This window comes from Delphinapterus leucas, chromosome X (assembly GCF_059928025.1).
Source record: "Delphinapterus leucas isolate spDelLeu-1000000601 "Yukka" chromosome X, BTC_Dleu_Yukka2, whole genome shotgun sequence".
NCBI classification, from domain to species: Eukaryota; Metazoa; Chordata; class Mammalia; order Artiodactyla; family Monodontidae; genus Delphinapterus; species Delphinapterus leucas.
This window is the reverse complement of record NC_143150.1, coordinates 49,942,596-49,957,265: the sequence shown is the minus strand read 5'-3', so window position 1 is coordinate 49,957,265 and position 14,670 is coordinate 49,942,596. Positions and strand designations below refer to the sequence as shown.

General features: G+C 34.9%; 1 protein-coding gene across 3 annotated transcripts in view; it reads left to right on the top strand.

Annotated features, from left to right (window-relative positions):
- The window catches only part of DIAPH2 (diaphanous related formin 2), an 887,827-nt gene that overhangs the window by 75,649 nt on the left and 797,508 nt on the right, over positions 1 to 14,670 (top strand). For 2 of the 3 annotated variants that reach the window (XM_022580795.3, XM_089904292.1), the window contains 2 exons: positions 5,949 to 6,053; positions 11,101 to 11,121. In XM_022580795.3, coding sequence (XP_022436503.1) covers positions 5,949 to 6,053; positions 11,101 to 11,121 — 126 coding nt within the window. The remainder of the gene's footprint in view (positions 1 to 5,948; positions 6,054 to 11,100; positions 11,122 to 14,670) is intronic. The other variant, XM_089904291.1, reaches the window with a different exon arrangement.

The following is a 14,670-nucleotide window of genomic DNA, read 5'->3' as shown; positions in this document are numbered from 1 at the left end:
ATACAGACATTTTTAGCAACTGCATAGAAAGAAGGAGAAAGTATTACTTCTTACAGAGGAGGAAAAGATGTAAAAACATAAAGGGTTGGCATTTACCTTTCATAAAACAAGTGAGGAAAACAGTGGAAGGGTTAGGAAAATAGAAAATGATGTTAGGACACGAGAAAGTTTAAAAAATTGTACTGTCACCTGTTTAAAGATTTACTGGCGGGTGAGAGGGAGAAAGAGAGAGAGAGTGAGAATGAATGAATGAAAGAGAATACAAATGAATGAATAGGCAGCTGGTTCAACTTTTAACCGTCTCATTTGACTCTATTCTTATACGGCTCCTCAGTTATAACTTTAAGAATACAATGTGTATTTGCTGAAGAAGTGAAGGAGTTTGTCTATAATAGGAAAATTGCATCATGGCATAAGTGGTAGGAGATAAAATGGTTTAGTGTTTACAAACATGGCTTGATACAAATATTATAAGTTGTCAGTTATTTACTTCAGCATTTCTTAAATTACAAAATACCACATTCTTCTCATGTATTGTGGAAGTACTAACTAAATGTTAAATACACTAAAAGCTTGCTTTTGTGTTTTGAGTACTATAAGAACTCAGTGTGTTTAACACTACTATATATAAAATAGATGACCAATAAGGACCTACTGTATAGCACAGGGAACTCTACTCAATATCTTATAATAACCTATAATGGAAAAGAATCTGAAAAAGAATATTTATGTGTGTGTGTGTGTGTGTGTGTGTGTGTGTGTGTATATATATATGTATAACTGAATCATTTTACTGTACACCTGAAACTTAACATTGTAAATCAACTATATTTCAATTAAAAAGAAAAATACTCAGTGTGTTTAGAAGTAGTTTCATATTCAATTACATTTTTTAGAATTAATATTGAATTATGAGTATTGCTCTATTTAGTTTTATGATTGTATTATAAAGCTGGAGTTAATGATTTGGAAGTATTAGCTGCCTAATTAGTAGTATGCTGCTTCTTTCTGTAAAAATAAGATGAGTCATTGTTCATGTGAATGGTACCTAGTCCCAATCAACCTATGCAGCAGATTTATAGGTATAAAAAATGATTGTGGCTTTGCTCTATAGATAATTCCTCTACTAGAACTAGAAAGGATAGAACATTTCTTTTTAAAATTCCTCACTTGTTTTATGAAAGGTAAATGTCAACCCTTTATGTTTTTACATCTTTTCCTCCTCTGTAAGAAGTAATACTTGCTCCTTCTTTCTATACAGTTGCTAAAAATGTCTATATATTTTCTATAAAGTAACTGTTTCTGTTTCTGCAACATGCATTGATCCCAGTTTAAGGCTGGATTTTCCACTCACTGTTTTTAAATCTGAACTTCACTTCACCATCTAATGCTTGCCCTCTTCCTTCTGCTTCTCAATAGTAATTATTCAAGTATTCTTTAACTTCTATCTCGAGGGGACCTGTACCCCTGAAGAGAATAAACTAATGATACCCTAGTACCTAAAAATATACCCTAGCATGAACAGCAATTATAGTTATCTTTGATTATTTTAAGATTATAAATTAATGGATTTTAAATTATAAATTAATGGGTTTTGTGGATTTTGTGTTTGTGGTAAAGCAAATTAAAATATTTAGAGAAAAGCTCCTAAGTATCACATTGGTTCAACAGATATTTATTAAATGCCTGGTGCATTCCAGGAACGCATACTCTTTGCTTGGAAATACAAAGAAAAAAAGAACCCAGTTTCTTCCCTCAGTTAGCTTATATTGATACAATATAGGAAATTAATATGGAAGAATAGAATGAAGATAGTCATTTCTAAATGAGATGCTTTGGGGGAAATCTGAAGAATTAGCAGAAGTACATGAGTTAGCCCAATATGGATTTGGGCGTGGTGGGGTGCGGTGAGGTGGGATAAGATGGGGGTTAATAGATGAAGAGGGTGCTGAAGTTGACAGCATTCTAGGCAGAGAGAACAGCATCATGAACAAAGTAATGGAAGTGTGTAACAGCATAGTGTATGTAGAAAAACTGCAAACAAGCTTGTATCATTCAAACCTAAGGGGTAAGATGAAAAGTGGTAAAAAAGAAAAAAAGGGCACAAATGAACTTATTTACAAAACATAAGTGGAGTCATGGATGTGGAAGACAGGCTTATGGTTACCAGGGGATATGGGTGCAGGGAGGGATAAATTGGGAGATTGGGATTGACATATACACACTACTATATAGAAAATAGATAACTAATAAGAACCTGCTGTATAGCACTGGGAACTCTACTCAATACTCTGTAATGGCCTATATGGGAAAAGAATCTAAAAAAAAAGAGTGCATATATGTATATGTGTAACTGCTTCACTTTGCTGTAAACCTGAGGCTAATACAATATTGTAAGTCAACTATACTCCAACAAAAATAAAACAAAAAAAAGAAGGGTCTAGGCCATTTACAGGAAAAAAAAGAAATGAGACCAGGGAAGTGATAATAACACTAATAGCTAGCATTCTTTGATGGCTAGTTAATATACATGAGGCTTGGGTTCATGATGACAATTAATCTTGACATTCCTCTGAGGTCTGTATTCTCCATATTCCCCTTAATGTCCTGCCTGCCTCCATGATTCTAGTCTGATAGCATGATCTTAGCAGTGTGTGCCATTAACAATTAGATTAGAGGTACATGGTAACATAGAAATGTCACTGGAAGGAGAGCAAACTCTCTACCTAGAGACTGCCAAAGGTGACACTCTTAAGCCTGGCTGTGACGTGTACGAATACAATCTTGTCACCGTTCCAGAGTCGATTCTACTTGGGGATGCAGATTCATGCTAACTACATTTGCAGGAGACTATAATTTAACCAGAATGTTATGAGATGGTAGGGATATAGTCCATTATACATGAGCAGTATTTAGGGGGTTTTGATGGAAACAAACACAATATGAGTCAGCAGAATGATGTACTTGCCAATAAAGCCATAAAATCTGAAGCTGAATTAATAGAGGTATAGTATTTCAAGGTGAAGGATGTGGAAGTCCTTTCCTTCCTTCATCTGCCTATCAAAGGGGATAGGTATATATACATGAAATTTATAAGTATTGATTGTGAATTAATCATCATAGGAGTCACTGCAGTGGGTGCAACTATAGATCATGAGATTCTTGCTGTCACTGAAGTTACTATTCAATTGATGCAGTTTGATTACTTTTTATGTATCCTTTGTTTTTTCCCCCACATTCTCACATATGGATCTTTAAAATAATTTTAGTATTTTTCTTTGTTGGCCTATTAGTTTACTTGATTAAAAAATAGTAATGGTTAGAATTACTAAGCAAGTAAAGGGATAAAAATACTGATTTCTTTTTCTGTTTTTAAAAAATTGAGGTACCATTCAGATGCAATAAAATTCACCCTATTAAAGTATACAGTTCAATGTGTTTTTTTCATATATTCAAATAGCTGTGCAACCATCACAACAATCACTTTCAGAACATTTTTTTCACCCCCAAAAGAAACACCGTATATGTTGGCAGTCACACCCCAATTCTCCCATCCCCACCTTACCCTGCCCCTGACAACCTCTAATCCACTTTCTGTCTCTATAGATTTGCCTGTTCTGGATATTTAATATAAATGGGATCTTACAATATATGGCCTTTTGTGACTGGCTTCTTTCATTTAGCATAATGTGATTTTAAGGTTCATCCATGCCATAGCATGTATCAGTACTTCATTCCTCTTTGTGGCTGAATAATAGTCAGTTGCATGGACATATGACATTTGTTTATCCATTCATCACTTGATGGACATTTGGATTGTTTCCACTCTGCTGCTGCTGCTGCTATGAACATTCATGTACAAGTTTCTTTTTTTTTTTTTAAAGATTTTTTGATGTGGACCATTTTTAAAGTCTTTATTGAATTTGTTACAATATTTCTTCTGTTTTATGTTTTTTGTTTTTCTGGCCCTGAGGCATGTGGGATCTTAGCTCCCTGACCAGTACAGGGGTCAAACCTGTACTCCCTGCATTGGAAGGCAAAGTCTTAACCGCTGGACTGCCAGGGAAGTCCCCATGTACAAGTTTTTATGTGAACAGATGTTTTCATTTCTCTTGGGTATAAGCTGAGTCATGTGGTAACTCTAAGTATAACTTTTTGAGGAACTGCTAGACTGTTTTCCAAAGTGGCTGCATCATTTCACATTCTCACCAGCAGTGTGTGAGGGTTCCAATTTCTCCACATCCTCACCAACAATTGTTATTACCTTTTCTGTCATAGCCATCCTAGTGGGAGTGAAATGTTATCTCACTGTGATTTTTTTTTTTTTTTTTTTTTTTTTGCGGTACGTGGGCCTCTCACTGTTGTGGCCTCTCCCGTTGCAGAGCACAGGCTCCGGACGTGCAGGCTCAGCAGCCATGGCTCACGGGCCTAGCCGCTCCGCGGCATGTGGGATCTTCCCAGACCGGGGCACAAACCCGTGTCCCCTGCATCGGCAGGCGGACTCTCAACCACTGTGCCACCAGGGAAGCCCTCACTGTGATTTTGATTTGCATTTCCCTGATGAATAATGATGTTGAACATCATGTGCTTATTGGCCATTTGTATATCTTCTTTAGAGAAATGTCTATTCAAATCCTTTGCCCACTTGTATTTGGGTTATTTGTCTTTTTATTGTTGTCTTGTAAGGCTTCTTTTTATAATTTATATACAAGCCCCTTATCAGACATATGACTTGTAAACATTTTCACCCATTCTGTAGGTTGTCTTTTCATTTGATGTTACTTTTTGAAGCATAGTCCTTTCCAACTTGATTTTGTGACCCTTCAAGGGTGTCTTAATATAGCGGTCCCCAACCTTTTTGGCACCAGGGACTGGTTTAGTGAAAGACAATTTTTCCAAGGACAGGGAAGTGGGGGATGGTTCAGGCCATAATGCGAGCGATGGGGAGCGGCAGATGAAGCTTTGCTCACCTGCCGCTCACCTCCTACTGTGTGGCCCAGTTTCTAACAGGCCATGGCCTGGGGTTTGGGAGCCCCTGCCTTAATGTGTTGCAGGGGTTAACATGAGTTTCAAAATGAAGAAAAATAATTTGTCTAGTGAAGATGTTATACATGTGTGTGTTTCACAATATAAAGGAAGATTTCCAACCAAATTAAAGCTTATTGAACCTCAAAACAGTGTGTTGTTGTAACAATATTTTTCTCTACAGTGAGTAGTTTTTGTTATCCCTATATGGGTAACTATGTTTCTGATTTTCGTTTTTCCAAATTCAGCAACTTCTCATGAATCTTTCTTCAGTGACATATTGTAGCTATATATTTCCTATTAATTTACAAATCATATTTGCTCTTCTAAATAATAATGATCCTACGAGAACATATGCCAAATAGTAAAGTGTTTGTTTATCTGTTTATTTTTGCTATCAGTGTAAATAAATAGCTTTGCTAAGGTATGATGTATATCTATACTATAAATTGCCAGTTTATTCTATGGAATAGTTAAAAGTTTTTTTCTTTCTGCTCATTTATTGAGTAGGTAGTGATATGAACCATGATTATATGGTAAAGTTTATACAAGATTATGGTATATAGAGTGAAAAATAATAGTGAAGGAGCCAGAAAAATGATGGTTGTTGTTAGTCATAGCATGACTTACTATTTTAAGATAAAAAATATTAATTTTTTTCTTTTTCTTTTTTTAAAATTTATTTTATTGAGGTATAGTTGATTTATAATGGTGTGTTAATTTGTGCTGTACAACAAAGTGATTCAGTCATACATATATATATATTCTTTTTCATATTCTTTTCCATTATGGTTTATTATAGGATATTGAGTATAGTTCCCTGTGCTATATAGTAGGACCTTGTTGTTTAATATTTACTAATCACTTTTGAAACTCGTAAGCAGAAATTTGCTAATGCTCACAATAAATGTTCTTTTTAACAGGAGGACATGAACCTTAATGAAGAACGAAAAGCTCCTTTACGAAACAAAGATTTTACCACCAAGCGTGAGATGGTCGTCCAGTATATTTCTGCTACTGCCAAATCTGTAAGTAGTGAGAATCTCCTGGCACCCACATAATGAGCTTAGCGTTATCTGCTTAAAAAGAAACAAATCTTGGCTCTCCAAGTTCTTGCCTCAATGTACTTATATAGACTTCGTAAAAGAAGCATATACATGTACTTTAATACATTTTGTATATATTTCAAAACTGTTCTTAATTAGAGAGACTTCCATTCTTATAAACAAGACAGACTAAGGATAGAGGGCTCTGAGTTAATCCAGTAAGTTTTGGGGCTGAGTTTTTGTGCACTTACTAACAAATGACAGCAATTTGCAGGTATTCCACTTAATACACAGTTTGTTACATGAACATTTCAGATTTTGAGGGAGAAGATACAAACATAGCCTAGTCACAAGATTTAACTAAGTTTACATTAAAGCTATATGTCCGGTATCTGCTTGCATGAAATTTTTAGCAATGTTTTTAATAAGCAGTTTTGGTTTTTTCCATTATTTTCTGTGATGCTAACTATGTAAACTACCTCATAATTGTTATTATACAGCTAAATTTAACATAAAGAAGGGTGTTTAATAGGAGCTTTAATGAAATCTGTGCGAGTCTCAAAAGACTTGAAAGTAGGGTTCATTGAAAAGACTTGTCTTCAGCAGGAAAATCTTCGTGTTTTAATGGAATGTGTTGCTTTGTTCATTTCCTAGGGTGCTTCCAAAAATAGTCTTCAGGTTTGATTTATTTTTGTAAGAAAAAATGTATTTTTTGAAATGGTGAAATATATCTTTTACATTTCTGTAAAGAAGAAGCTTTTCACATTTAGAGTTCATAACATCACTATATTTGTTATGTATTATATACATGTGTGTATGTATGTATGTATCACACACAGTGATTTTATGTTTGTGTAATATGTATATCACACACAAACACATTTACATTTAAGACATACATATTTTAAATGTAAAAACTTGACCAGTGAATAAAATAGCTCTTCAGTGGAAAAATATGTTCTAAAGTTATTTGGCTATCCTATTAATGCTATTTCAGTACAGTAATTGCAGTGGCAATTACTGATGCATTTTGCCCTGAATTCTACAATTGTATTGATTCCATATTGTACTTCAAGCAAGCTAAATCTGAATGCTGAACTATTTAAACATAACGCATTGCAGCTCTGCCAGAGCAGAGCAACAGCATGTTTTTTAATTTGCTTCTGGTATCCAAGGGCAGAAATATGTTTCAAGTGATAAGTGAAATTTGCCATGAGCATCGTTTTCAATAGAATTAGGTGAGGCATAGGTTTTGCTTTGAAATTCTGATGAATCTCCTCATTTTTGTAGTCAGCTTATTGTTCACAGTAAAATGCTTTAGGAAGTGCAGGGTGTACATTCAATGTTATTTTTCAAATACCTAAAGGCAAATACACTAGTAAATCTATATAGCTAAATCTGAGTGCAAAGTACAGATAATAATACATGAATAATTATGTGGTGTTTTTAATGGTAAGATTCTGTTAGTGTTTCTGGCTCATTTGTTGTTTTTGTTTGTGTAAGTGGGACTGAATATAATCAAGATTGTATGAAGCTCTTACTCCTTAACCTTTTGATATTGACTCTATCTCTATGTAGAGCTTGTTTTCACTTATCCTATTGTTTCCTCTTCAACTGACCAGAGAGATGCACACTTTTAATTTATAGACTCATTTTTAAGATTAAAATGCTAAACTTTGGGTAAACATTGGATGAGCTCTCTACAATTGCTTTATTTGAAACATGGAAATTGAATGTTTCTCAAAAGACATGAAAATACTATATTTAAGGTGTTAGGCTCAAAATCAGTACTATAACTATTTAGTATGTGATCCTTATTTGCTTCCTTTAGCACACATAGGAGCACCTGATGTGTGTACAGAACTTTCATTAGAGCTCTAAGGTTATACATTTTATTTGCAAATATTTTTCATGGACCAAATATTATGATGAAAGAAAGCCTGTTGATAAGCATGCTTTAAAGCTTTCTCACTTTGGGGAGACATTCATTAGTGCTGTGTTTTCTGTGGCGAAAACAAAGGAAATTGCATATGTGATTTCCTTTTGAAGGTGATAGGGATGCCATTCAGTGACAAACCATCCTCTCATCTTTTGACCTCTTCGTGATCATGACAATAAAATTTGCATAAATTATAACCTAACCTATGCCCATTTACCTATGTGTAACCAAGGTTTCCATCCTGCTGTTTTTTATTAGGCTTTAGATATGCTTTGCTTGTCATACCTTTTTATGCTTACTTTTTCATTATATTGATACACTGATTAAAAATGTTTCCACTTTTAAAGTAGATGTGATTGTAACCACTTCTTTATGAAAATGCTTTACAAGTAGCCAAAACTTTCATCTTGAAGTAAAAGCAAAGTTAAGGACTATAGTCCATGGTGGAAAAATGTCTTGTAGTCATATGTAAAATGTGTGAAAATTACAGTTAAATTTAAACATAAATTGTACATTTCCACCTTTAACACCTGCATTAGTCATTTTGTGTGGAATTGAAAAACAAATAAAATATGAGCTCAGTAAGAGATGTGGGTCATTCTCCTGGGTTTGTGGGTAAGGACCGTAAAGCAACATGAAACTAATACACAGGTTTGGGCTCAAAACCTGTTTCTAAAGCAAAGGAGAGTCTTTTATTGTGTAATTGACTATGCCAAAATTAGCCTGAAATAAGAGAATATAAAGGAAATTGAAAGATAATGATGAAAACTATTGCTTAGTTTTTTTCCTTTTCAAGTTCCTTAGTAGAGAATGTTAAGTTGTGTGAATGCGAAGGAAAAAGTAGCTTGAGTAACTCTGTCAGTGATGAATGGACTTTAAGGGAGTGGAAAAGAGCCTCTTCTCTGCTGGAGCTGTACTCATTTGCTCATTGTAGCAAGTGCGGTTATGGACCTGACCTAGGGTAGTTAGTATGTGTAGATAATTTGGCCACAGATAATCTGGAAGAGCCTTTGTTTTCAAAACACCAACATATGTTTTCAGAAATGGAAAACCAAGCTTTGTTAATATTGCAACATTGTCATATCAATTCATAATCCTGAGAGGCACAAGACATCAGTGACTTAGAGGGAATGTTGCATGTTATTTTTTAACAGCCTATATAGACATGTTATTTTTTAACAGCCTATAATTTTTCCTATATATGAGGAAAAATTAGTCACTGAAATCCTAACATTAGTTTGCCAGATGTCAATGTCCTTATGAAAATATTAAGAAACTAGTTTATTTCTAACTTAAATAGCAATCTTTGAAGTTGAGATTTAAAAATATGTAAAATTATATTTTCATGAAGATACATTGAAAGGTATCATTGATTTAAAAAACTCTCAATAGGAGATAATTCAAAATAGTGATACCAAATACATCTCTAAATTTTTTTAGATTGACCCATATATTAAGCATTTGAGAGCTGTAGTATATCTATTTGTATGTGTGTATACATATATTAATGGTTTTGCCTTTGCCATTATCAGATATTTTCTTTCTCAGATCTTTTCGAGGCATCACCTAGATATGGTGAAACAATTGAACCCAAACATGACCAAACCAGTTTCTTTTAGCTTTCCTTGTCTCATCTAATCTCTTTGCTGTATGTGCTTTAGCTAAATGCAATCATTTTGCAATCGGAATGAATCATTAAATGGGCCGTACTCTGGTCGTTTCACCGAGTATAGACCTGCCTTAATTGTTAAGAAGGCTTGCATTCATATTTTTAGCTTCATGTCTGTGCTAAATAAACAAGGGACAAATAAGATCTCTGTCGTTTTGGTGGGAGGAGATAATTTAGGTCAGTAGCATATCTTTCAATTCAGAAGGTGGTTAATGGCACCACAGAAGCTTTTATTCAACTAAATAATCACTGTCTGTAAATAGTCTGTTGAATGAATATTTAAGAAAGCTACTTCTCTATTTGGAGATTCATGGATTCCTCTGAAATAATTTACTGGGAAACTGTCATTATCTTTTTGTATTTTGCAGTATCCTGTTAAACTTAGAATTCTTATTGGGATTTCAATTATATTTGATTTTTATTTTTAAAGTACTAGCTGAAAAACAGCACATAGTGATAATAAAACTGCTATCAGATTAATGGTTTTCAATTGTGGATTAGGTCTTTTTTGAACATTGCTTGATATTCAAGTGTAGGAAACTGATAACAATGATTTGGATTGGATTTTAGTATAAAATTATGTTTTAGGACTATGATTTTACTTCTTGCTTTCTTAAACACAAATTCTCAGAAATTCTCTTTTCTCTTAACCATTAGAAAAGCTCACTCGAGGTTGTAATTTTTGAACTGTTTCCTCCTTATGAATAACTATGTTTAAATACAAACTACTTCTTTGTCTTTGCATTATATACAAAACTGTGCTCTTATAATAGAAATTCTAGGATGATCTAGAAAACTAGAATCATAAGCAATCTATCTGCTTTGTAATTTTCAAGTATAATATAAAACAATATTTTAAACCTTAAATTCATAACAATATAAAATATTCCAGTTTTCAACCTAAAGTTTATTTATTAACTTAATGCATGACTTTAAATGCAACATTTATATTCTAAAATACATAATTCCAACCTTAATAGTATACCTGTTAAAATAAGGAAAGAGGTAAAAAGCAATATTCGGAAAAAATTCGATTTTCTTGTGATAATTTTTTTGAGGGGTTGTGGGCTGATAAAATATCTGATGCCTGATTACACTTAATCTTGCATTACTTGATGTTTACACTGCACTAGCTGAGAAGCCCATTACAGAAAATTTAAAAAAAAAATCCTTAAGTTGTAATAATCTTTTATGTGGGAATCTTTATTCTGCAGACTTTACACATTTTTGAAATATGGTAGAAATCAATACTGATATATTTGTGTTAGCCTCTAGATCTAAAGTATTAAAAGTATACATGGGGGTAGCTATTTACTAATTTACTAAACACTTAACTTCTGTGAAAAGCTTCTGATTACTAATACTGTTGCTGTTTGTTTTTTTTTACACCATAACCACTCTCCGTTGACCACTGCATGCAGATAGTTGGAAGTAAAGTTATGGTGAGTACAAAAGATGTGTTTTACCCTTAGAAGTGAATTTGTGCTTTTGGGGATTGAGTGATTTTTGCTTATAGTATTTTATATGTTGGGCTCTTCTTTTGGTGTGTATTTTACCAAAACAGTGAGGTGAATATTAAGATCAGGTGAATAGAATTTAGCTATGGTAAGTATTTTTCCTGTGGCTTTGGGAAATGCTTTAGAAGTAGAATATGCTTGTATATTCTGTCTTAGAACGTTTTACTTCTTTTTAAAATTTTTTTCTTTTTTTTTCGTAATTGTGCCCATGTCAGTCTTTATGATTCTGATAAAACTGTGTGTTTTACCTCAGTTTTTCAGGATGGCAGGCAGAGACTCATAAAAGGTTGGTTTATGCTAACAGGAATTCTTATTGAAGTATCTGACTTTGACTTTAGTATCCCTAAGCACATAGTGTAACGAGAGCAACCGTTGATGTTCAGTCAGGAGACCTGCGTGCTTGTCTTTGTTGGGTGCTGCTCATCAGCTTTGTGACTTTGGGCAAGTCATGTAGTTTCTCTGAGGTTCAGTTATTAAGTGGATAAATTGAAGTGGTTGGCTTGCGTTATCTGTTAAGGTTCTTTCTGTTGCTGTCTTCTAAAGGTTCTTTTACTACAGACACTGCATTTCAGTGCCACAATTACATGATACACTATTATACCAATACACCAAAAGTGGCCTGTATTGTAATTAAGAGCTATTTGTAATTACCTTGCCTTCATGATTAAGCAGTCTGCATTTCAAAAACAGGCCAGGAAACATTATCTTTAGCATCATCAGGTACCATGGTATCTAGAATAGTAAATATATTTACATGTGTTTTGCTTTTAAAAATTGAAGTCCTCTTTTTTTTTTTCTTTTTGAATTCACGTGACATTTAAGGGAAAACAAAGCCATTCATCTTTTGGGATGATTTCAAAAATCAACAAATATTTCTTCGGTGCTTATTATGTGCCAAGAGCTGTGCTAGGCACACTGATGACTGGCAAATAAGAATGAGATAAGACCTTATAGTTTCAATAATATATGTTGAAATAATCAAACCTTAAATTGTGCCGGCTGATTGTAAGTGTAATAGGAATACATGAGCGGGAGAGAGAAGTAGGGTTAGAGTAATTAGAGAAAACTCCATGCACATTTCTAGACTTTCAGGATCTGGTGGCTGGGATTTGACTGGCGAGGAGAGATGATAGAGAAGCTCGCAGATTGTGGAAGTAATATTGAATGCAAAGGCTTGGAGAAAGAACCAAACTGTGTTTGGGAGGGGGTGGGGGGAGAAGAGGGAAATGAGAGATGAGGTTGACTTTGTTGGAACAAAGAACAAAAAAGTAAATTGGAAAGATTCAAAAATCAAGTTGAAAGAGGATCTTGAAGTCTGGGTAGAAGATTAGAAATTAGTTGGAGCAAGCAAGTGACATGAGGGAAGCAGGGTTTAAGAAAAATAAATTTGATAGTAGTAGGTAGGCTGGATCAGGCTAGTGGTTCCCAAAGTTGAAAGTATCAAAATGCAGGTTTTGCCCTTCATGGGGTCTGGGATAGGGCCAAGAACTCTGCCTTTTTATCAAGCACCACAGGAGATTCTGATAAGGTAGGCTCAAGAGCTGACTTTGAGAAATACTGGATTAGGATAGAGAGATTTGTTTGGGGTGCTACCTAGGAGACATGTGTGAGTCAGTGAGGACCTGCATTAAACTGGAGGCTTAGGTGTATAAGGGTGGGGTTAAATAACAGAGTTTGGGGCAATGAAGGAATCTGGAGCTCATTTTAATGTGGGCCAGAGCCAGCCTATATTTCTGGTCTTGGTACCATAAGCAATCCAATGGCTTATGCCAGAAGCTACTGAAAGATTACTGATTTCTCCACATCCAGTTACCAAGTTCTTTCTCCTAAATAACTCTCAGCTCTCTCCCCTAATCTCAGACCCATGATTTAACACACCTGTGGCTGCCCCAGTCTCCTCAATACTCTCCTAGTCTTGGCTCTCACACCCCACCCACACATGCTCTACATGGTTACAAGAGATGCTGCTGCTACCCCATCAAAACTTTCAAATGGCTCCCTATTCCTTTTGTGATCTTATCCCCGCTTCCTTTTCTAATTTCACCTCCAGCTGCATTCTTACATGTGCCTGTCCTCTGCCTGTACAGGAACACTTGGCAATTCCTTAACATCCTATTCTTTAATCCCTCTAAATCAAGCACATTCTGTTTCTTTGAGCCAGAATGCCCTTTTCTTCTTGAGTGTGCCCAGCAAGCTCCTAAATATCCATCAAAATTAAGCTTCATGTCAGTCTTTGAAGGAAAAGCCATCTTAGATAACACCTTCCTTTCCATAGCACCGTGTATATAGCTCAATTGTAATATTTAGCACATTTTATTATGATAAATTATATGTTTTTCTTCCCCAATGAACATAGCTGGTGCCCTCAAAATACTAGGTCTAATGGGGAAGGTAGACAGGAAAACAGAATATAAGATAGGGCCTGAAGATGTAATATAGGAAAGGTTGCAAAGTGGCTGCTTATGGTTTAGCGAACAGTTTCATCTTGTCTGAGAGTGTTTTGAAAGACACTATGAGAAAGATGTTATGATTGATCTACAATAGAAATGATTTCATACCCGTTGTTTTATCTGTGAGCTGCTTCTTACGTTGGAGTTTGCAAATCCTGCAATAAGGGGAGGATACTCTAGGGATCGACCAGCTTCTAGAGGAAGTGATGAGGGAATTAATTCTAGAGTTTAGGTGGGAAGGGTGCCTTCAGGAGGAAGGTTTTTTGTTGTTTGTTGAGACTAGAGAGAGGAGTGAAGAAAAATATTTAAAATCACCAGTTGAAAGTCAGGTACAAAAGGGCTTACTTTTCGTGGTCTCACTAATCTACAAAAGATGGGAAGTGTTTGTTGATAAAGTGGACAGGTAAGAATTTCATAAGAAGTGTTCAACAGAGAAGAAATCCTAGAATAGCCACTTTAAGTATTCTGGTTGCCTAAAGACTACATATGTTGGTCAAAAAATGAGTGATGTGGAAGTCAGACTGAAACTGGAAAGATGGAATATGTAATGAACCAGGTCTTCATGACCCTGTCTTCCTTTTCTCTCTCCAGTGTTGATTAGAAGCAGAGTTGGAGGCATTTGAGGTCCTCCTGATGTCAGACTACCATTAGCCTTAGTTTTCACTATTCTCTTTCAAAAATTTACTTTACAAATCAGGCTGTTACCTGAACATAACCACCCACTCAGCCTCAAGCAGTCTTGCTTCTGACTTGGCTCATTGGATCATTTTTTTTTTTTTTGCTTCGAATATTTTCCCTCCTGTGTCAACATTCTCCCCATCCTCAGCTCTTCCATGAAGTCTATCCCGATGACCTTCCCCCCCATTCCCCCACCTCCTGATTTCCTCCTGATAATTTCTCTGAACTTCTATAGCACTTTATTTTTAACTTTCTTTTGGAATCACTTTCTACTCTATTTTACAGTTTCTATTACATTATATGTTCTTTAAGGGCCTTTTTTATAATACACCTATATTACTTTAGT